At 39.1% G+C, this 25,711-nt stretch overlaps 1 protein-coding gene across 2 annotated transcripts in view; it reads right to left on the minus strand.

Moving 5' to 3' along the window:
* WDR49 (WD repeat domain 49) overlaps positions 1-25,711 on the minus strand; it is a 250,745-nt gene that overhangs the window by 47,301 nt on the left and 177,733 nt on the right. For both annotated transcript variants that reach the window (XM_060171907.1, XM_060171906.1), the window contains one exon: positions 22,334-22,515. In XM_060171907.1, coding sequence (XP_060027890.1) covers positions 22,334-22,515 — 182 coding nt within the window. The remainder of the gene's footprint in view (positions 1-22,333; positions 22,516-25,711) is intronic.

Here is a 25,711-nt window from a genome sequence, read left to right on the forward strand (position 1 = left end):
AGAGCTACAGCAATATATTAACAGTGACACAATCATAGTAGGGGACTTCAACACCCCACTCTCTCAACTTGACAGATCATCCAGGCAGAAAATCAGTAAAGACATAAGGGAGCTAAATGAAGAGATAGATAAACTAGAACTATTGGACATTTTCAGAGTCATTCATCCCAAGAAACTGGAATACACATTTTACTCAAATCCACATGGATCATTCTCAAGGATAGACCATATGTTAGGCCACAAAGACAGCATCAGCCAATTCAAGAGCACTGAAATCATCCCAAGCATCTTCTCAGACCACAGTGGAATTAAACTAACACTTAACAATCAACAAAAGATTAGTAACAGTCTCAAAATGTGGAAGCTCAACAGTATACTTCTTACCAACTTCTGGGTCAAAGAGGAAATCAAGGAAGAAATCAAAATGTTTTGAGAGTTGAATGAAAATGAAGACACAAGCTATCAAAATAATTGGGACACAGCTAAAGCAGTCCTAAGAGGGAAGTTCATAGCTATACAAGCACACATTAGGAAACAAGAAAAGGCACAAATAAACAGCCTGATTGCACATCTTAAAGACCTAAAAGAAGAACAACAAAGGAATCCTAAAGCAACCAGAAGGACAGAAATCACTAAAGTTAGGGCAGAAATAAATAACATTGAGAATAGGAAGACCATACAAAAGATCAATGAAAGTAAATGTTGTTTCTTCGAAGGAGTAAACAAAATCGACAAACCTTTAGCCAGACTCACAAAACAAAAAAGGGAGAACACCCAGATAAATCGGATAGTAAATGAAAGAGGAGATATCACAACAGACACCGCAGAAATTCAACATATCATGCGAGGCTTCTATGAACAACTATATGCCACCAAGCTAGAGAACCTGGAAGAAATGGACGATTTACTAGATACCTAACAACTTCCAAAACTAAGTAAAGAGGAAGTGGATAACATGAACAGGGCCATCACAGCTAATGAAATTGAAACAGTTATCAAAAATCTTCCCAAAAATAAAAGTCCTGGACCAGATGGTTTTACAAATGAATTCTACAAAACTTTCAAAGAAGAACTAATACCTCTACTTTTAAAAGTCTTCCAGAAGATTGAAGACACTGGAATACTCCCTTCCAGCTTCTATGAAGCCAACATCACCCTGATACCAAAAGCAGACAGGGACACAACCAAAAAAGAGAACTACAGACCAATATCTCTGATGAACATAGATGCGAAAATATTGAACAAAATTCTAGCCAACCGGATACAGCAGTATATCAAAAAGATTGTTCATCATGACCAAGTGGGGTTTATCCCAGGCATGCAAGGTTGGTTTAATATTCGTAAATCAATCAATGTGATCCACCACATCAACAAAAGCAAGACCAAAAACCACATGGTCATATCAATAGATGCAGAGAAAGCCTTTGACAAAATACAACAACCCTTTATGGACAAAACACTACAAAAAATGGGAATAGATGGATAATTCCTGAAGATAGTGGAGTCTATATATAGCAAACCTACAGCCAACATCATACTCAATGGTGAAAAACTTGAAGCATTTCCCCTCAGATCAGGTACTAGACAGGGCTGCCCACTATCACCATTACTATTCAACATAGTGTTGGAAGTTCTTGCCATAGCAATCAGGCAGGAGCAAGGAATTAAAGGCATACAGATTGGAAGAGAAGAAGTCAAACTCTCCTTATTTGCAGATGACATGATAGTATACATGGAAAAACCTAAGGAATCCAGCAAGAAGCTTTTGGAAATCATCAGGCAATACAGTAAGGTGTCAGGCTATAAAATTAACATTCAAAAGTCAGTGGCATTCCTCTATGCAAACACTAAGTTAGAAGAAATTGAAATCCAGAAATCAGTTCCTTTTTCCATAGCAACAAAAACAATAAAATATCTAGGAGTAAACCTAACCAAAGAAGTGAAAGACTTGTATACTGAAAATTATGAGTCACTACTCAAAGAAATTGAAAAAGACACAAAGAAGTGGAAAGATATTCCATGTTCATGGGTTGGAAGAATTAACATCATCAAAATGAATATACTACCCAGAGCCATCTACAAATTTAATGCTATCAAGATCCCAAGCACATTTTTTAGGAGAATAGAACAAATGCTACAAATGTTTATCTGGAACCAGAAAAGACCTAGAATTGCCAAAACAATCTTGTGAAAAAAGAACAGAACCAGAGACATCACACTCCCAGATCTCAAACTGTATTATAGAGCCATTGTTATCAAAACTGCTTGGTACTGGAACATGAACAGACACACTGACCAGTGGAATAGAATTGAGAGCCCAGAAATGAGGCCCCACACGTATGGACATCTAATCTTTGACAATGTGGCCCAGAATATTAAAATGGGGAATGCAGAGTCTCTTCAACAAATGGTGTTGGAAACAATGGGTTGAAACATGCAGAAGAATGAAACTGAATCATTGTATTTCACCAAATACAAAAGTAAATTCCAAGTGGATCAAGGACTTGGATGTCAGACCAGAAACTATCAGATACTTAGAGGAAAATATTGGCAGAACTTTTTTCCGCATACATTTTAAAGACATTTTCAATGAAACAAATCCAATTACAAGGAAGACTAAGGCAAGTATAAACCTATGGGACTACATCAAATTAAAAATCTTCTTCACAGCAAAAGAAACCACTACCCAAACCAAGAGATTCCTCACAGAATGGGAGAGATCTTTACATGCCATACATCAGATAAGAGTTTAATAACTAACACATATAAAGAGCTTGCCAGACTCAACAACAAGACAACAAATAACCCTATCCAAAAATGGTGGGAGGACTTGGACAGAATATTCACCACAGAAGAGATCCAAAAGGCTGAGAAACACATGAAAAAATGCTCCAAGTCTCTGATTGTCAGAGAAATGCAAATCAAGACAACAATGAGATATCACTTCACTCCTGTGAGAATGTCATACATCAGAAAAGGGAACAGCAGCAAATGCTGGAGAGGCTGTGGGGTCAAAGGAACCCTCCTGCATTGCTGGTGGGAATGTCAATTGGTCCAACCTCTGTGGAGAACAGTCTGGAGAACTCTCAGAAGGCTAGAAATGATCTACCCTATGACCCTGCAATCCCTCTCCTGGGGATATATCCTAAGGAACTCAACACATCCATCCAAAAAGATCTGTGTACACATATGTTCTTGGCAGCACAATCTGTAATAGCCAAAACCTGGAAGCAACCCAGGTGTCCAACAACAGATGAGTGGCTGAGCAAGTTGTGGTATATATGTACAATGGAATACTACTCAGCTGTAAAAAATGGTGACTTCACCATTTTCAGCCGATCTTGGATGGACCTTGAAAAAATCATGTTGAGTGAAATAAGTCAGAAACAGAAGGATGAATATGGGATGATCTCACTCTCAGGCTGAAGTTGAAAAACAAGATTAGAAAAGAAAACACAAGTCGAACCTGAAATGGAATTGGAGTATTACACCAAAGTAAAAGACTCTGGGGTGGGTGGGTGGGTGGGGAGAATACAGGTCCATGAAAGGTGATGATTGACATAGTGGGGGTTGTATTGTTAAATGGGAGTCTGGGGAATGTTAAGCATGTACAAACTATTGTATTTACTGTTGTATGTAAAACATTAATTCCCCAATAAAGAAATAAATTATTTAAAAAAAAAGAAAACTGGTTTGAATTTTGCAGAAGAATGAAACTTTTTCAATACAGACTGTGTCTTTTTAATACATAGGCTGAGTCTTTGATATGTTGACTCTCTCAAATGCCTAGACCAGTGAGAACAGAAGCAACCTATGGCATAGCTATATAAAAAATATTGGGTATTGTACAGCAAATCCTAACAAAGGGATTTTTCAAAGTTAACCCAATTACCGAATAATGTGATGATAACAATAACTATCTATTGTCTTTTTGAAAGCTAAGACAGCAGGAACCTCACATTTCCACTATAGAGCCCAGTCCTGGAAGCTTAGGGTGGGGCACACTTTCCTGCATGCTTCTCTCAATTCATATCAAATAATATTGCATCCGCTGATCACAACCTAATCAACGCATCCAGTGCCACCTTCAGCATGCTTCACTTCAGACTGTGTCCAGATACTTCAGGTGTAGAATGACAACCCTTCAGCTTCATTACTCAGGTGAGACCTTTTCTTTCATAGGATTCCCTAATTCCTTTCCAGGTGGTTCACTTCTTAACAAAGTCCCAAATCCTAGATATAGACCAGGTCCCCTGAAATAGAGCATATATTCACACATATCCATAAACTAGGGAAAAATATATACCTGAAAGCAAAAGTATACAATAGTCTGCAGTGAGTACCGCCCAACACTTCACCTGCAGTATTCCAGCCTTTAGGTCCATAATGGTTCAACAATTTGTTTGGCTTTGTATGTTAACTCTCTTTTCAGCCACCAGGTTCCAGATGCCAACAGGTTGCTGACTAGACTTCCCTGGACAGACAACCCCACCAATGTGCCCTGGAGTTCTGCTTCTCCAGAGACCCACCCTACTAGGGAAAGAGAGAGGCACACTAGGAGTATGGATTGACCAGTCAATGCCCATGTTCAGTGGGGAAGCAATTATAGAAGCAAGACTTTCCACCTTCTGCATCCCACAATGACCTTGGGTCCATACTCCCAGAGGAATAAAGAATGGGAAAGCTATCAGGGGAGGGGATGGGATATAGAGATCTGGTGGTGGGAATTGTGTTGAGTTGTACCCCTCCTCTCCTACGGTTTTGTTAATGTCTCCTTTTTAAAATTAATTAATTAATTAAAAAAAAGAATGAGGACTCCACCTTCTTCACCTTATCTTGGATTCACAGTAGGTGAGGTAGGCCTGCAGGTGTCTTTCTCTCCTCTTCTTTGTCTTCCCCTCCTATCCCCATTTCTCTGTCCTGTCCAGTGACAACATCAATAACAACAACAATAATAAGTAGAATAATAAATAAATATTTTTAAAAAAGAAAGAGAAGGATGAATATGGGTTGATCCCACTCATAGACAGAAGCTAAGAAATAAGAGTCAAGCATTCTAACATCCTCACATGAAAGCATTCAAAGCAATACTATTTTCAGCTAGAGTTTGTAAATAGTCAAGATGTGTGAAAAGTTAAGGGCAAATTAAAAAAAAAAATCTAAAGCTAAACTCACAGGGAGTGAGGAGTTTGCAAAAGTGCATGTTAGTTAACCCAGAAATGGACTCACTGCATATTTTTGTCTGATGAGCAGGTCATAAAATGTGTGTGCTAAGTCTTCACCCTCACAGCATGGAGAATGAAAGGTGAGATGCCTAAGCTTTAGCAACAGGTCTCTTTAAAGATTTCAGTGGGGGGCGGGTGGTGGTGCACCCAATTAAGTGCACATAATCACATGTGCAATGACTTGGGTTCAGGCCCTTGCTCCTCATCTTCAAGGGGAATACTTTATGAGTGGTGAAGCAGGTCTGCAGGTGTCTTTCTTTGTCCATCTATTTCTCCTCCCCTCTCAACTTCTCTCTGTTCTGTCAAATAAAAACAGAAAGGAAAATTAAAAGAAAGAAGGAAAGAAAGAAAGGAAGGAAGGAAGGAAGGAAGGAAGGAAGGAAGGAAGGAAGGAAGGAAGGAAGGAAGGAAGAAAGGAAGGAAGGAAAAATGGCTGGTTGCTGACATGGAGCCCCAGCAATAACCCTCGTGGCAAAATAAAATAAAATAAAAATTTCATTGATTGATAAAAGAGTTCAACACACTGCTCATCTCTGGCATACATGGTGGTCCCTGACATTGGACCTGGAACCCTCTTGTTGGTCTCAGGTGTGAAAGTTCTAGGTTTTAATAATATAATGCTCCAGCCCTAGCAATGGCTTTGAATATAAGTGGTTTCTTTCTTTTTTTCTTATCTTTTTTCTTTTTTTAAGCGCACATTTTCTTTTTTTATTCATTATTGGATAAAGACAGAGAGAAATTGAAAGGGAAAGAGGAGGTAGAGAAAGAAAGAGACAGAAAGATCTGCAGACATGCTTCACCACTTGTGAAGTTCTCCCCCTGCAGATGGGGACCAGGGGCTTGAACCTGGGTTCTTGTGCACTGTAATGTGTAAGCTTAACCAGGTAAGCCACCACCTGGACCACAAATGGTTTCTTTCTACCTCTTATGTATTACTTGTTTATACTTACAAAATTCCCTTAATAAGCATGTATTATTTTTATTGTAAAGAAAAAGTCTTAAGCTCTAGTGTCTATGATTTTGAGTGTTTCTAGAGTATAGCAATTTTGTATGAACCTAGAAACCTATAAAATCAGAAAAATGTAGGTTTGGTTTCCTTTTTAACCCTCTCACTTGTTTTGTCTTTTTTAAAAGGGTTTCTAATGGCTTTATTATGTTTTTTTTTGTTTTTTTTTTGCAAAAGCCAAGGAAGGGGGAAAAAATCTAATTCTCTATAGTGGTTAACACAAGGACTTTCTGCCACTCTCAAATTACACATTCATGTACATCTCTTCAGGATGTAAAATGAAGACAGAGGTTTACTACCTACCTACCTACTTCTCATAAAATGTATTATATAATACTATGAGCATTAGGGAAGCCTAGAAAGCCAGACCTCCCACCTTTAGCAACCCATAATGATCCTGGATCCATACTCCCAGAGAGATAAAGAATAGGAAAGTTATCAAGGGAGGAGACTGGATACAGAGTTCTGGTGGTAGGAATTATGTGGAATTGTGTCTCTCTTATCCTATAATCTTGTCTATATTTCCATTTTTTAAATAAAACATAAATAAGTAAAAGTAAAACATTTTAATTTTAAAAAAAGAATTCATATGTAAACCAGAAGATACTGTATGCTAAAACTTTTTATCCTAGAAAGATCATCTTAAAAGAAAAGGAGGGGTGGTGGTGCACCCATTAGAATGCCCATATTCTAATGCATAAGTACTCAGGTTCAAGCCCCAGTTTGTACCTGCGGGGGGAAAGGCCTCACAAATGTTGAAGCAGTGCTGTGAGTGTCTCTCTTTTTCGCCACTGACTATTCAATAAACAAGCAAATAAGATATACTTTTTAAACTTAATAAAAGGACAGAGATTTAAGTTATTTAATTTCCCTGCTTCTTTTATGTTTCTAATACATACACACACAAATATTTTTCAACCATTATACTAAAAAATTTAGTCTTTCTAAATTCTCTCACATATTTTTCTTTGTATTTTTACATGTGGGCAGCAAATGGTGTTAGGTTCGCCTTGGAGTTACCGATTTAATTAGGAAGAGCTACATCCTTCAGAATAGTTTCACTTTTTTCAGTTTTTGTATTTATTTATTTACTATTATTAGTGAGTTACAGAGGTTTACAAGATTATTATAGATTACAGGGAGTTTTCACAAAGTCTGAGAGGCAGACTGGAGCTCCCTTTATTTTTCTTTGCAAGTTCATGTGTTTCAAATCTTAAGGACAAATAATCTGTTATTTACCACCTAGGTATTAGATAGAGGCCACACAGTATGTGTTTATTGCTGACAATTGCATTGATTTTGTTTGCTTTTCACATAGGATTCTTGGTTATGTTCCTGGGGAAAAATGAGTGTTAGACCAGACAAGTCAAGACTGATGGCAGACTTTTGACCACTTTCTTCTATATACTTCCATAATTCATAAATGCTGTTATTCTGTACTGTATCATTACTACTACATGTTAAATTTACTTCAATCCAGTCATCTTAGTTAGACAGAAACAGAAATTTTAAAGAGCACAGGTATTTTGAGATGTGCTGTTATCTGAAAAAAAAAAAAAGTAGCATAATAGAGAGGATATTGGTTTTTATTGCTGGAAATTTTTCCCAAGACCTCCAGAAACAAATAATCAAGACCAAGATGATGATGCTACTATATTCCTATTTAATCTGGGATAACACAAGGCTCTATAATTAAGAGACATTTGTGAACGAAAGAACCTATATTTCAGTACTTATTATCATAATCTAGAATCAAGAACTAAGCAAAATGAAATAGATGTGAGGAGAGAAGTAACCCATACAAACTGTAATTCTTTTAAAATTATGAAAAGGGGAGTGAACTTCATTTGCATATGGACTAAAGTGACTAACTCAAATGAATTAGCAAAAAAAAAAACTCTCTTGCACTCTGAGAATTATGTTGGTCATGGGAAGGTAAAGCCACGTAATTTTGAGGGTTGCTGATGTACTTCTGCTGCATGCAGGTGTGGAATCTTATAATTTCATAAATAATTGTTAAATTGTTAGTAAAAAAATTAAATAAACAGTAAATTTTTTTTTTACCAGTGCACTGCTCAGCTCTGGTTTATGGTGGTGTGGAGAATTGAACCTGGGATCTGGGGATCTCAGGCATGAAAGTCTGTTTGCATAACTATTATGCTATCTCCTCTGTCAAATATTACAAAATTTTATATTATTTATTTTAAATCTTTATTTGTTTATTGCATAGAGACAGCCAGAGATAAAGAGGGAAGGGGACGATAGAGAGCCTCCTTTGTTCTATTCTCTCTCCTCTCTAGTGTTTTCTGGAGTTCATCTATTTTGTTACCCTGTTCTGATACTGTTTTAGCTTGTTCAGTTTTGTTCTTAGCTCAACTATTTCAGCTTTCAGCTCTCTAGTAGCCTTGAGATAATTAGTGTTTTCTTCCAGAGTCTCATTTGTTGTTTCTGCATTACTGATCACAGTTCTTTCAAACTCTTTACTCACTCCTGTGACTATTTCTTTAACTATTGTTTGGATGTTAACCTCACTGTTTTGTGCTTCAACCTTTGCGGGGCTTTTAGGTGGACTCTTGTCATGGTTCATTTCTCCAATATTTCTCCTTATTGGTTTAACCATTTTTAAATAGTGTCTTATGGGGTCCCTCTCTCAGTATTGTTCCAATTACTGATCACTCTTGCCTGAATTGATTTGTGTTAAATAAGGTAATTAAAGTTTTCACAGTTGTGGAAATTGACAGTTGTTTCAATATTATTTTAATCCCTGAGTTGGAGCACAGAGGCTGTTAAAAGCCTCTTTTGTTCTTTTTTTTCCCTGTAGGCTATGGGAACCAGAGGGCTTTTAAAGTATAAGTAGGCTTCTTAGCTTAATCACTGACTCCTGACCAAGAGATAAAGCAGGGTGGGGCATAGAGACTCTCACACCCCAAAGAGTTATGCAAAGAGACTCTCACACCCCAAAGTTCCAAAGCTCCCTGTTCATTTCAGCTTCTCTACCAAGCTGGGCAGCTCTTCTAGGCCCTGTGTGTTTCTAAACAAGTCCTATTTATAGTTTGTAGTTCTGAAGCAATTATTCACCATGTTCTCATGAGGAGAACTATGTGGAAAGGCTCCCACTACACAGCCCCACTGCTAGGCCACCAAGGTATAGATCTTCTGAGTTTCCTGGTCAGTTCTTTGTTCCCAGATATCAGTACGGGGCCTCCCCCCTGCTGCTCCAACCTCTGAGGGTATGAGCAATGGAGACTCACATTTGCATTTGGTGAGTCTTAGGGGAGTCCTTTCCTCCTTTCAGCAGTCTTTTTGTTGATAAAACAGACTGGAGCTGGTACCTCAGTTGGTAAACTGCCAGATTGTTATCAGCCTCTCAATCTTTCCTTAGGCTCCTCTCTGTCCATGAGCCACATACGTTTGAACTCATCAGTGATTTAATGGGTTCCTGAAGTCATTCTAGTCCTGCCTTGTTGCGATCTGGATCCCAGGTGATATCCTTTGGTATTCCTAGTTGACCCGGGAGAGGAGAGGAGAGAAACACACCTAGCCTTTACTTTTTGAGGAGTGTGATAGAAGATAAATTCTCCTCGGTTTGCTTTAGCCTGAGGTGACTTTATTTCCTGATCTGTGAAATAAAGTTAGTTAGCTCAGTGGGAACATTAAAGTCTTTCATTCCCAGCCTTCAATTATTGTTCTGGATTGGTCAAGTTCCATTTCAAAATTGAATAGATTCTTCTGCCTGTGAGTAGAATGCCACTTGACATTTTGGCAAAGGCATAATTCAAAGCAATGCAAGAACAAATACCAAAGTGCAATTTAGTACAATGGCATGTGATGATTTTCTTCTCTCTGCCAGCAGAGGCACTAAAAGATCAGAAAGCAGAATAATTAAGAAGTAAAACAGGGGCAGGCAGTTGTGTGCCTGTTAAGTGCACATATTACCAAGTTCAAGGACCTGGGTGAGAGCCCCACTCCCCACCTGGAGGGGAAAAGCTCAGGTCTTTCTTTCTCTTTCTCTTTCTATCCTTCCATCCTCTTTCAACTTCTCTCTGTCCTATCCAATTAAAAAGAAAAAAGAAAAAATGACTGCCAGGAGTGATGGATCCATAGCACAGCACCAAGCCCCAGCAATAACCCTGGTGGCAATAAAAAATAAAAAGAAGTAAAACAGGTGTCCCACATCCCAAAGTGAGGTCCTAGGTTCCTGGGAAGATCCACTATGCCAAGGACACCTCACCAAAACTGATATGGAATAACTTTTCCAACCACCAGTCTAGAATATTAATGAACCAAGGGTACAGACATTAAATTGGAGGAGTGAGTTGGAGTAAGGTGTGAGTGTTCATTGAGTCTGCATTCATGAACTATGTAGAATGTTTAAGTTTCCATGTCAGTCTAGCCTCTATTCATACAGTCTAGCATATGTCACTTAGGATGACCGTTAGAGGGATGTATTGGATTAGTCATTCATTCATATCTGAATAAGCCTATATAAGGACAGTGTGATTGGAGCTACTCAGGTGAATAGAGGGAGAAAGACAGGATGGAGTAAATGGTGTGGCAGGTAGTTTTGATCTCCTATTGTCAATCTGAGGTTGTACAAGGAGGTGATGCCTCCCACGTGAGAGGACTAATGCTAAAAACACTAAGGTGTGCATTGCCCAAAGCCTGAGCTGGTGAGATTAGACCATAAGAGTCTAAGAGCCTGGGGTTATACCCCAAGGACTCCATAACACCCAACCAAAAAGAGGTGTGTACTCCTATGTTCATAGCAGCACAATTCATAATAGCTAAAACCTGGAAGCAACCCAGGTGCCCAACAACAGATGAGTGGCTGAGAAAGCTGTGGTATATATACACAATGGAATACTATGTAGCTATCAAGAACAATGAACCCACCTTCTCTCACCCATCTTGGACAGAGCTAGAAGGAATTATGTTAAGTGAGCTAAGTCGGAAAGATAAAGATGAGTATGGGATGATCCCACTCATCAACAGAAGTTGAGTAAGAAGATCTGAAAGGGAAACTAAAAGCAGGACCTGACCAAATTGTATGTAGGGCACCAAAGTAAAAACCCTGTGGTGAGGGGTAGACATGCAGCTTCCTGGGACAGTGGGGGGTGGGAGTGGGTAGAAGGGATAGGTCACAGTCTTTTGTTGGTGGGAATGGTGTTTATGTACACTCCTAGTAAAATGTAGTCATATAAATCACTAGTTAATTAAAATGAGAGGGGGAAAATTAATTGTATGTCTCGAGGTTTTTTAAAACACAGACTGAATCTTTTTAATATATAGGCTGTGTATTTGATATGCGGACTCTCTCAAAAGCCTACACAAAGTAGATCAGAAGCAACCAATAGCATAGCTATATACAAGATACTGGGTACTGTACAGCAAACCCTAACAAAAGTTAACCCAATTACCAAATAATGTGATGATAACATTAACTATCGATTGTCTTTTGGAACCTTAAGACAGCAGGAACCTCACATCTCCACTATAGAGCCTCTACTTCCCCCAGTCCTGGAACCCTTGGATAGGGCCCACTTTCCTGTATGCCTCTCCCAATCCATATCAAATAATATTGCATCCGCCGATCATAACCTAATCAACGCAACGATTGGCACTTCAACATGCTTCACTTCAGACTGTGTCCAGAGACTTCACGTGTGGAATGACAACCCTTCAGCTTCATTACTTGGGTGAGGCCTTTCCTTTCATAGTACACTCTAATTCCATCTCAGGTGGTTCACTTTCTAAAAAAGTCCTAAAACCTAGATATACACCAGTTTCTGTGAGAGAGAGCATATGTTCACACGTATCTGTAAACTACTGCAAAATATATACCTGAAAGCAGAAGTACACTAGAGTTTGCAGTGAGTATCCCCCTAACACTTCCTCTTCACTATTCCAACCTTTGGGTCCATGATTGCTCAACAATTTGTTTGGCTTTGAATGTTAACTCTCTTTTCAGTCACCAGGTTCCAGATGTCATCAGGATGCCGGCCAGGCTTCCCTGGACTGAAGACCCCACCAATGTGTCCTGGAGCTCTGCTTCCCCAGAGACCCACCCTACTAGGGAAAGAGAGAGGCAGACTGGGAGTATGGAACAATCAGTCAACCCCCATGTTCAGCGGGGAAGCAATTACAGAAGCCAGACCTTCCACCTTCTACAACCCACAATGACTCTGGGTCCATGCTCCCAGAGGGATAGAGAGTGGGAAAGCTATCAGGGGAGGGGGTGGGATATGGAGATTGGGTGGTGGGAATTGTGTGGAGTTGTACCCCTCTTACCCTATGGTTTTGTTAATTAATCCTTTCTTAAATAAAAAATAATAATAAAATAAAGAACAGAAGGGGAAATACAAAGCTGAAAAAAAAAGTCTAAGAGCACATTAATTTGCAAAAGTGTGATGCAGTAGCCCTTGGTGGAGTTATAAGTGCCCTGAATAATGGGGACCACGAATCCTGGTTAATAACAAAGTGTCCAGGGGCCTGGTGGCAGCACACCTGGTAGGTGTACATATTACAGTGTGCAAGGACCCAGGATCAAATCCCTGATCCCCACATGCAACGGGAAAGCTTCCCAAGTGGTGAAGCAGGATTGCAGGTGTATCTCTGTCTCTCTCCCTCTCTTCCTCCCCCTTCCTCTCAATTTATGGCTATCTCTATTTAAAGAAAATAATAAAGTGTCCAGCAATAACCTTCATAGGCTATTCAAAGGATATGAGAATGCTCATTTGAAAGGACACATACATCGCTGTGTTCATTGCTTCATTACTCACATGGGAATGTATGGAAGCAGCCTAAACTGATAAATGACTGGTTAAGGAAGCTGTGGCACATATAATTCATGGAATGCTACTCTGCAATGTACAAATGTGATATTGTATCTTTGGGGACAAAATAGATGGTGATAATGCTAAGTACAGTGAGTAAAGAGATAAAAGGCAACTACAGATGATTTTGCTCATATGTGGAATATTGTGAACTAAAATACACAAACAAGATAAAATAAGGAAGGAAAGAATGGAGAAAGAAAGAGAAAATAAGAAAAAAAAGGACAGAAAGAACTCCCCCTCCCCAACTTTTCATGTGCACTACTCCATCCTTTAAGTTCATGATTAGTCAACAACATGTTTGGCTTTATATGTTAAACTCTCTTTTCAGCCACCAGGTTCCAGAAGCTACCATGATGCCAATCAGACTTCCCTGCACACACAATCCCATCAGTGTGTCCTGGAGCTCCGATTCCAGAGCACCCCACCCCACTAGGGAAAGAGAGAACAAGGCTGGGAGTATGGATCAACCTACCAATGCCCATTTTCAGCAGGGAAGCAATTACAGAAGCCAGATGTTCCACCTTCTGCATGCCACAGTGACCCTGGGTCCATACTCCCAGAGGGTTAAAGAATAGGAAAGCTTTGGGGGAAGAGAATGGTATACAGAGTTCTGGTGGTGGGAATTGTGTGCAGTTATACCCCTCTTATCCTATGATTTTGTCAATGTTTCCTTTTTATAAATAAATTAAAAGAAAAGAAGGAAAGAGAGAAAGAAAGAAAGAAAGAAAGAAAGAAAGAAAGAAAGAAAGAGTTAAGAATGAAAAAGAGTGAGCAGTAGTCAAAGACTCTCTAAGACTTTATGAGAACTATGATGGTCAGTGGAAGGATAGGGGAAGAGTATTGTGGGGGGGGTGTGGTGTGGACCTATGCCCTGTATTATAACAATCTTATAGGCCAGTATGAAATCACTAATAAAAAAAAAAGAGATAAAAAAGAAACATCAGTATTGGCTCATCCATCATTTCAAGTGTGCCACATTAAAATAAGAGACTGGGTAAGGGTTGGGGGAGTATGTGAGCTATATTTTCTGTACTTTTTTCTCTAAACCAAAACAGAAGGTAATATATGTACATGACTTTTTTTTAAAAAAAAAAATCAACTATCTTGATAGAAATATGAATACAGTGTATCATCTCAAAAAGAACTGTTTGGGGTGTTTCTCTCTTCTCTTCTCCCAGGGAAACTAGGAATACCAAAGGATACCACCTGGGATTGCAACAAGACAGGACTAGAGTGACTTCAGGAACCCACCAAATCACCAGTGAGTGCAAACACGTGTGGCTCCTGAACAGAGAGGAGCCTAGGGAGATATTAAGTGGCCAGTAACAGTCAGGCAGTTTACCAGTTGAGACACCAAGTCCAGTCTAACAAAAAGATGGCTGAAGGGAGGAGAGGACTCCCCTAAGACTCACCAAATGCAACTGTGAGTCTCCATTGTTACTGGCCTCAGAATCTGGGCCAGAGGGGGGGAGAGGTGCTGTGCTGACACCATGAGACAGAGAACTAACAAGGAAATTCAAAAGAAGATCTATACCTTGGAGGCCTAGCAATGGGGCTGTGAGAGTCTCTTTGCATAACCACTGGATTGTCTCTGTCCCACCCTTCTTTATCTCTTGGTCAGGAGTCAGTGATTAAGCTAAGAAGCCTACTTATACTTTAAAAGCCCTCTGGTTCCCATAGCCTACAGGGAATAAAAAGAACAAAAGAGGCTTTTAACAGCCTCTGTGCTCCAACTCAGGGATTAAAATAATATTGAAACAACTGTCAATTTCCACAACTGTGAAAACTTTAATTACCTTATTTAACACAAATCAATTCAGGCAAGAGTGATCAGTAATTGAAACAATACTGAGAGAGGGACCCCATAAGACACTATTTAAAAATGGTTAAACCAATAAGGAGAAATATTGGAGAAATGAACCATGACAAGAGTCCACCTAAAAGCCCCGCAAAGGTTGAAGCACAAAACAGTGAGGTCAACATCCAAACAATAGATAAAGAAATAGTCATAGGAGTGAGTAAAGAGTTTGAAAGAACTGTGATCAGTAATGCAGAAACAACAAATGAGACTCTGGAAGAAAACATTAATTATCTCAAGGCTACTAGAGAGCTGAAAGCTGAAATAGTTGAGCTAAGAACAAAACTGAACAAGCTAAAACAGTATCAGAACAAGGTAACAAAATAGATGAACTCCAGAAAACACTAGAGGGGAGAGAGAATAGAATAAAGGAGGCTGAAGACAGAATTAGCAAGATCGAGGACGAATTAGAGACAACTAAAAAAGAAGTTAGAGATCTCAAAAAGAGATTAAGAAATACTGAAAACAACAGCAGAGACCTATGGGATGACTTCAGAAGAAATAATATACACATTATTGGCTTACCAGAGGGAGAAAGAGAAGGAGAGGAAGAAAGCATTCTTCAGGACATAATTGCTGAGAACTTCTCTAGTCTAGAAAACATAAGAGACATAAAGGTTCAAGAAGCCCAGAGGGGCCTAAAAAGAATTAACCCAGACTTAAAGACACCAAGACACATCATATTTATAATGGAAAGGAATCAGGATAATGGATCCTGAAGACTGCAAGAGAAAAACATAGAGTCACCTACAGAGGAAAACCCATAAGATTAGCAGCAGACTTCTCCACACAAACACTACAGGCTAGAAGAGAATGGTAAGATATCTACTGACTGCACAATGAGAAAGGCTTTCAACCAAGAATACTATATCCTGCTAGACTGTCATTCAGACTAGACGGAGGTATAAAAACCTTCTCAACAAGCAACCGTTGAAAGAATCAGCTATACCAAGCCTGCCCTGAAAGAAGTTCTGAAAGGTCACCTATAAACAGTCAGACCACCATAAATATGCCATATATCAGAACACTACAAAACTCTAAAAGAATGGCATTAAAATATCTTCAATTTTTGATATCAATAAATGTCAATGTCCTGAATTCGCCTATTAAAAGGTACAGAGTAGGAAGATGTATCAGAAAACACAATCCAACAATACACTGTCTACAGGAAACCCACCAAACTCAACAAGACAAACACCAACAAAAAATGAAAGGATGGAATACTATCATAATGGCCAATGTCCCAAAAAAAAGTTGTTCTCATACCTGACTTAATAGACTTTAAAATAAATGAAATTTAAAAAAATAGGGAGGGACACTACTTAATGCTCGGTGGATCAGTCAGTCAAGAAGACTTAACAATTATTAACATCTGTGCACCCAATAAGAAGCCATCTAAATACATCAAACATCTACTGAAAGAGCTCTAGCAATATATTAACAGCAACGCAGTCATAGTAGGGGACCTCAACACCCAACTCTCTCAACTTGACAGATCATCCAGGCAGAAAATCAATAAAGACATGAGGGAGCTAAATGAGGAGCTAGATAAACTAGAACTATTGCACATTTTCAGAGTTATTCATCTCAAGAAACTGGAATACACATTCTACTCAAATACACATGGGTCACTCGCAAGGATAGACCATATATTAGTCCACAAAGACAGCATCAGAAAACTCAAGACCGTTGTAATCATCCCATGCATCTTCTCTGACCACAATGGAATTAAACTAACACTTAACAATCAACAAAGTTTATTAATAGTCCTAAAATGTAGAAGCTCAACAGTACAATACTTAACAAATATTGGGTCAAAAAGGAAATAAAAAAAGATATCAAAATTTTTCGAGAATTCAATAAAAATTAAGACACGAGCTATTAATATATTTGGGACACAGTTAAGGCAGTACTGAGAGGAAAGTGTATAGCCATACAAACACACATTAAGCAAGAAAAAGCAAAAATAAACAACCTGATTGCACATCTTAAAAGACCTAGCAGATGAAGAACAAAGGGACCCTAAAGCAACAAGAAGGACAGAAATAACTAAAGTTGGGGCAAAAATAAATAAATTTGAAAATAAGAAAATCCCCCACCTGCAGGGGATTCACTTCACAGGTGGTGAATCAGCACTGCAGGTGTCTGTCTTTCTCTCTACCTTTCTGTCTTCCCCTCCACTCTCCATTTCTCTCTGTCCTAACAACGAAGACATCAATAACTACATCAATAACTATAACAACAATAAAAAAACAACGGCAAGAAGAGGAAAAAAAATAAAAGAAAATAAGAAAACCATACATAATATCAATGAAAGTAAAAGTTGGTTCTTCGAAAGAGTGAAAAAAATCAACAAATTTTAGCCAGACTCACAAAATGAAAAGGTAGAAGACCCAAATAAATTGGATCATAAATGAAAGAAGCGGTATCAAAAAAGACAAAGCAGAAATTCAGCATATCATGCGAGACTTCTATGGACAACTATATGCCACCAAGCTAGAGAAACTGGCAGAAATGGCTGATCTCAGGAGTCGGGCTGTAGCACAGAGGGTTAAGCGCAGGTGGCGCAAAGCACAAGGACCGGCATAAGGATCCCGGTTCGAACCCCTGCTTCCCACCTGCAGAGGAGTCGCTTCACAGGTGGTGAAGCAGGTCTGCAGGTGTCTATCTTTCTCTCCTCCTCTCTGTCTTCCCCTCCTCTCTCCATTTCTCTCTGTCCTATCCAACAACGACAACAACAATAATAACTACAACAATAAAACAACAAGGGCAACAAAAGGGAATAAATAAATAAAATAAATATTAAAAAAAAATGGCTGATCTCCTAGATAGCTACAACCTACCAAAATAAGTAAATAGGAACTAGATAACATGAACAGGCCCATCACAGCTAATGAAATTGAAACAGTTATCAAAAACCTCCCCAAAAATAAAAGCCCTGGACCAGATGGTTTTACAAAAGAATTCTACAAAACCTTCAAAGAAGAACTAATACCTCTACTTTTAAAAGTCTTCCAGAAGATTGAAGACACTGGAATACTCCCTGCCAGCTTCTATGAAGCCAACATCACTCTGATACCAAAAGTAAACAGGGACACAACCAAAAAAGAAAACTACAGACCAATATCTCTGATGAACATAGATGCGAAAATATTGAACAAAATTCTAGCCAACTGGATACTGCAGTATATTAAAAATATTGTTCATCATGACCAAGTGGGGTTTATCCCAGGTATGCAAGGTTGCTTTAATATATGTAAATCAATGAACATGATCCACCACATCAATAAAAGCAAGACCAAAAAACCACATGGTCATATCAATAGATGCAAAGAAAGCCATTGACAAAATCCAACATTCCTTTATGATCAAAACACTACAAAAAATGGGAATAGATGGAAAATTTCTGAAGATAGTGTAGTCTATATATAGCAAACCTACAGTCAACATCATACTCAATGGTGAAAAATTGGAAAAATTTCCCCTCATATCAAGTATTAGACAGGGATGTCCACTATCACTATTACTATTCAGCATAGTGTTGGAAGTTCTTGCCACAGCATTAAGGCAGGAGCAAGGAATTAAAGGGATACAGCCTGGAAAAGAAGAAGTCTAACTCTCCCTATTTGCAGATGGCATGATAATATACATAGAAAAACCGAAGGAATCTAGCAATTATCTTTTCTAAATCATCAGGCAATATAGTAAGATGTTAGGCTACAATATTAACACACAATGTTTGCATTCCTCTATGCAAACACTAAGTTAGAAGAAATTGAAAGCCAGAAATCAATTCCTTTTACTATAGCAACAAAAACAATAAAATATCTAGAAATAAACCTAACCAAAGAAGTGAAAGAATTATATACTGAAAATTATGAGTCACTACTCAAGGAAATTGAAAAATACACAAAGAAGTGGAAAGATATTCCATGTTCATGGGTTGGAAGAATTAACGTCATCAAAATGAGTATAGTACACAGAGCCATATACAAATTTAATGCTATCCCCATCAAGATCCCAACAACATGTTTTAGGAGAATAGAACAAATGCTACAAATGTTTATCTGGAACCAGAAAAGACCTAGAATTGCCAAAACAAACTTGAGAAGAAAGAACAGAACCAGTGGCATCACATTCCCAGATATGAAATTGTATTATAGGGCCATTGCCATAAAAATTGCTTGGTACTGGAACATGAATAGACACACTGACCAGTGGAATAGAATTGAGAGCTCAGAAGTAAGCCCCCACACCTATGGACATCTAATCTTTGACAAAGGTGCCCAGACTATTCAATGGGGAAAGCAGAGTCTCTTCAACAAATGGTGTTGGAAACAATGGGTTGAAACATGCAGAAGAATGAAACTGAACCACTATATTTCACCAAATACAAAAGTACTTTCCAAGTGGATCAAGGACTTGGATATTAGACTAGAAACTATCAGATATTTAGAGGAAAATATTGGCAGAGCTCTTTTCCACATACATTTTAAAGAAATCTTCAATGAAATGAATCCAATTACAAAGAAGACTAAGGCAAGCATAAACCTATGAGACTACAAAAAATTAAAAACCTTCTTCACAGCAAAAGAAACTACTACCCAAACCAAGAGACTCTTCACAGAATGGGAGAAGTTCTTTACATGCCATACATCAGACAAGAGGCTAATAACCAGAATATAAAAAGAACTTGCAAATCTCAACAACAAGAAAACAAATAACCCCATCCAAAAATGGGGAGAGGACATGGACAGAATATTCACGACAGAAGAGATCCAAATTGGTGGTGGGAATGGTGTTTATGTACACTCCTAGCAAAATGTAGACATATAAATCAGTAGTTAATTAATATGAGGGGAAAATCAGTTGTATGTCTCAAAGTTTCTCAAAACACAAACTGAATCTTTTTAATATATAGGCTGTGTATTTGATATGCAGACTCTCTCAAAAGCCTAGACCAAGTAGATCAGAAGCAACCAATAGCACAGCTATATATAAGATACTGGATACTGTACAGCAAACCCTAACAAAAGGACTTTTCAAAGTTAACCCAATTACCAAATAATGTGATGATAACATTAACTATCGATTGTCTTTTTGAACCCTAAGACAGCAGGAACCTCACATCTCCACTATAGAGCTCCTACTTCCCCCAGTCCTGGAACCCTTGGATAGGGCCCACTTTCCCGTATGCCTCTCCCAATCCATACCAAATAATATTGCATCCGCTGATCACAACCTAACCGACGTAATGATTGCCACCTCAACATGCTTCACCTCAGACTGTGTCCAGAGATTTCACGTGTGGAATGACAACCCTTCAGCTTCATTACTCGGGTGAGACCTTTCCTTTTATAGTACACTCTAATTTCATCTCAGGTGGTTCACTTTCTAACAAAATCCCATAACCTAGACATACACCAGTTTCTGTGAGAGAGAGCTTATGTTCACACGTATCCATAAACTACTGCAAAATATATACCTGAAAGCAGAAGTACACTAGAGTTTGCAGTGAGTACCTCCCTAACACTTCCTCTCCACTATTCCAAGCTTTGGATCCATGATTGCTCAACAATTTGTTTGGCTTTGTATGTTAACTCTCTTTTCAATCACCAGGTTCCAGATGCCACCAGGATGCTGGCCAGGCTTCCCTGGATTGAAGACCCCACCAATGTGTCCTGGAGTTCAGCTTCCCCAGAGACACACCCTACTAGGGAAAGAGAGAGGCAGACTGGGAGTATGGACCGACCAGTCAATGCCCATGTTCAGCGGGGAAGCAATTACAGAAACCAGACCTTCTCCCTTCTGCAACCCTCAACGACCCTGGGTCCATGCTCCCAGAGGGATAGAGAATGGGAAAGCTATCAGGGGAGGGGGTGGGTTATGGAAATTGGGTGGTGGGAATTGTGTGGAGTTGTACCCCTCCTACCTTATGGTTTTGTTCATTAATCCTTTCTTAAATAAAAAATTTTAAAAAAGAAGAGATCCAAAAGGCTGAGAAACACATGAAAAAATGCTCCAAGTCTTTGTCAGAGAAATGCAAATAAAGACAACTATGAGATACCACTTCACTCCTGTGAGAATGTCATACATCAGAAAAGGTAACAGTAGCAAATGCTGGAGAGGTTGTGGGGTCAAAGAAACCCTCCTGCACTGATGGTGGGAATGTCAATTGGTCCAGCCTCTGTGGAGAACAGTCTGAAGAACTCTCAGAAGGCTAGAAATGGACCTACGCTCTTATCCTGCAAATTCTCTCCTGGGAATATATCCTAAGTAACCCAACACACCCATCCAAAAAGATCTGTGTAGATCTGTGTACACATATGTTCTTAACAGCCCAATTTGTACTAGCAAAAACCTGGAAGCAACCCAGGAGTCCAAAAACAGATGAGTGGTTGTGCAAGTTGTAGTATATATACACAGTAGAATACTACTCAGCTATAAAAAATGTTGACTTCACCGTTTTCAGCCGATCTTGGTAGGACCTTGAAAAATTTATGTTAAGTGAAATAAGTCAGAAACAGAAGGATGAATATGGGATTATCTCACTCTCAGACAGAAGTTGAAAGACAAGATCAGAAGAGAAAATGTAAGTAGAACCTGAACTGGCATTGGCATATTGCACCAAAGTAAAAGACTTTGGGATGGGTAGGTGGGTGGCGAGAATACAGGTCCAAGAAGGATGACAGAGGACCTATTGGGGTTTGTATTGTTATATGGAAAACTGGGAAATGTTATACATGTACAAACTGTTGTATTTACTGTTGAATGTAAAACATTAATTCCCCAATAAAGAAATTTTTAAAAAATCTGCCATATAAACCTCTGCACACCTTACCAAAAGCAAGAGTAATATCTGTCATATATTTTGAGATAGATGAATCATGGTGATAAACACAGATAGGGACAGATAGCCTTTAAAGGCATTCACAACTAGGTTCATGATGGAACAAAAACACTGGGAGACAAATGGAAATCAAGAACTCAGTGGAAGGGGCCTGGGTGGTGGTGCACATATCACCATATGCAAGGACTCAGGTTTGAGCCCACACTCCCCACCTGCAGGAGAGCATGGTTCATGAACAGCAAAGCAGGTCTTAAGTGTCTATCTTTCTATCTCCTTCTCTTATTGCCCCTCCCCTATCTCTCTCTGTCATGTCTAATAAGTAGAATGAAAAAAGAAAAAGGGTCCAATATAGGCAAGTCAAATATGGCAGTAAAGATATCAGTGCTTCCCTGCTTTACCCAAACACCTTACCACCACCCCTCCCCCAATTCCAGAGAAATATTTAGTTGTCATTATATATACTAAGGAGCAGACAACAATGAGCTCAACATTCTTATCTGTACTTATCTGATTCCTATCTGTACTCCACTTGACACTGGAGTAACACTGAAGACTTACCTGGATGCAGAGACATCTGGATTCTCCTTCTCAAGTAAAGAATGTTCCATTGGGTCCAGACATGACTCTTCCTTAGGGAGTGAAGGAATGTTTAATACCCCTTCCTCTTCGATCTTAACTTCCATTAAATTAGCATCTCTTTTGGGAAAGGAAAAGAAGGCCTCAATTTGCCAAAGCTTTCCCTGGAAAATACAGATTGATTCCTTACATTTTTAAGAAGTTTATTTCCCCTTGACACACAACCCTGTATACCTATACAAGCATGCATGGACTTTCTACATAGTTATAAAACAATGGGCTATACAGTAGCAAAAATTCTTTGAAGAAATGATCCAGAGCTAAAATAAGCATTCTCATTTTTCTATTGCAAAAATGTTTCTATTGCTGAAAAAGAAAAGATGGGGTCAAGCACTGGCACACCTGGTTAAGTGAACGGACTACAATGCGCAAGGACCAGGGTTCAAAGCCCTGATCCCCTCCTGCAGGGGAAAGCTTCATGAGTGGTGAAATAGAGCTGCAGGTGTCTCCCTGTCTCTCTCCACCTCTATCTACCCCTCCCTTCTCAATCTCTCTCTGTCTCTATCTAACAATAATTAAATTTAATTTTAAAAAAGATATGCTTTTGTTGAAGTATTATCAGAGATAAGATTTTCATATCATCATTTTCTTTGCATTTTAGTTCCAAAAGATTTCTCAAGGCTAGTTCAAGGAGTGAGTATATATTCCTTGAAAATAAACCTGTAGTCACAGCATCTCACAGACAGTAGTTAATATGTATCCATCTGGCAAACACTTTCCATTCACAGATTTGTCTATATTTTCAATGCAGACCAATCATTCTTGCCTTGTATCAACCCCTCCTGTATACTCAGAAATGATTCACCATGGAACTCAGAATGTGAGATACAAGAGTAACTGAGAATTCCTCAGAGCTCCTGACTGGTCTACATATGGACAGCCTGATCAAAATGGTTTGGAACATAAAATGCCAGCAGGGACCAAGAAGATAGTGCCAGTGAATGAATGGAGGCTTCACTAAGAAAGCCAATAGCAAATGAATGCCAGCCGCAGTGCTATCAGCACAAGGAGTGGTAGAGGAAACACTGAGTTAGAAAGAGAAGATGTCCCACCTGCAGGGGAGTCGCTTCACAGGCGGTGAAACAGGTCTGCAGGTGTCTGTCTTTCTCTCCCCTTCTCTGTCTTCCCCTCCTCTCTCCATCTCTCTCTGTCCTATCCAACAACAATGACATCAGTAATAACAATAACTACAACAACAATGAAAAACAACAAGGGCAACAAAAGGGGAAATAAATAAATATTAAAAAATTTTTAAAAAAGAAAGAGAAGATGTCAGGCTCAGAAAAAGAAAAAATAAAACTAGTATAGTCATAGACCCTTTGGAATATAACTAAAATAGGCCTCCCAGCTAGCTTCAAAACAGAGACCCCAAATCTTCACCTGCAATATTCCAGCCTTTAGGGTCATGATTAGTCAACAGTTTGTTTGGCTTTTTATGTTGACCTTTCTTTCAACCACCAGGTTCCAGATGCTACCATGATGCCAACTGGACTTCCCTGGGAAGATGACCCAACTAATGTGTCCTGGAGCCCTGCCTCCCCAGAGCCCCACCCCCACCCCACTAGAGAAAGAGAAAGACAGGCTGGGAGTATGGATCAACCTGTCAATGCCCATGTTCAGTGGGGAAACAGTTACAGAATGACAGACCTTCCACCTTCTGTACCCCATAATGACCCTGGGTCCATACTCCCAGAGGGATAAAGAATAGGAAAGTTACCAGGGGATGGGACGGGATGTGGAGTTCTGGTGGTGGGAATGGTGTGGAGTTGTACCCCTCTTATCTTATGGTTTTGTCAGTGTTGCCTCTTTATAAATAAAAATTCAAATAAAATAAATAAATAGAAACAAAAGTGTCTTCTCTTAAACACAAAGAGCCAAACATTCACCTTTGCTCTTTTTTTCTAGTATCTGCTAATTCAGTCTCTTCCATTCTCTAGAATTCCCTCCCCGCCCCCACCTGTGACCCCCAACTCCGAAAATGCACCCACATGGAAAACAGTTTGGTTATAGTAAGTCCTTAAAAATAAAACATAATAAAGGCTCAAGCAAAAGGGACTAGGAAACTCAGCCTTCAATAGCTTGGCCAACTTTAACTTTCTAAAACCCACTGCTCCCAATTCAAGTGGTTTTTTTTTTCCTATCTGGAGCAGAAGGAAAACCTATTTTCCAAATTATCCTCATACCACCTCTTAGGGGTTGAAATCCTTCAAAATACAAAAAATCCTTTCTAAAACTCTCAAAGAAAAGATAACCAATGAATGATAAAGAACTGTTTTTGCTAGCATTGACCTCTAACCAAAATAAGACGTGGCTATTGACTGTGTTTGTTAGGCACATTGAGCATAGTCTTCACTCCCAGAACAGTGCTAGCTCTGACTGGCACCTCTACATTATTTCTGCCCCTGTCATTTTCACCTCCGCTTCCTCAAACCAGTTCACACTTAGAATGGTTGTGTTGACACTGGTATTACATTACCCAGGCATCAGAAGCAGCTTTCCAGACTTTTCTGTGTGCTGAGTGATGTCTCTACTCTATATGTCTGATGTCTCACCACAAGCCAACCCACACAGCTCTGGGACTTCTCCAGAAATGTTTTGTTTTTTTTTTCTTTTCAGAGAAGAGTCTAGCACTTGCTTTACTGACAGAGCAGAAAAGGCCACACTGCTTCAGAGTATTCCACTGAGATTCTACAATAACTGGCCTAACAGAGGTCCACCTCTCTATATTATCTTTTCTCTTCCTGCCACCAGGATTATTGATGGGCCTCAGTGCCTGGATAACTCCACCATAACCAGCAGCCATGGTTTCCTTTTTCATTTGTTTTTTTGAGACGCAGAGAAAGAGATGGTGTGAGAAGAGACACCTAGAACTACACCATCACTCATGAAGTTTCCTCTCTGCAGATGGGGACTGGGAGTTTGAAACTGGGTCCTTGTGTATGTTTATTATTGATTTATCATCTCCTTCCATGCCCTAAAGAATTTTTTCAGGGGGCCAAGAGGTGGTACAGCCAGTTAAGCATATATGCATAATAACCCATGCATGGACTTACCACCTACAGGGGGACAATTCACAAGTGGTGAAACAGGTCTGCAGGTCTCTTTCTCCCTCTCTATCTCCTTCATCTCTCTCAATTTCTCTCTGTCCTGTTCAATAAAATGGAAACAATGACCACCAGAAGCAATGGATTGTACTACCAGCACTAAACCCCAGTTGTAACCCTGAAAGCAAAAAAAAAAAAAAGAATGTTTTCAGTCTGCATTGACATCATCAGACTAATTTCACAGGAATGTTTGCTA

The sequence above is a fragment of the Erinaceus europaeus genome, chromosome 14 (assembly GCF_950295315.1).
Source record: "Erinaceus europaeus chromosome 14, mEriEur2.1, whole genome shotgun sequence".
NCBI classification, from domain to species: Eukaryota; Metazoa; Chordata; class Mammalia; order Eulipotyphla; family Erinaceidae; genus Erinaceus; species Erinaceus europaeus.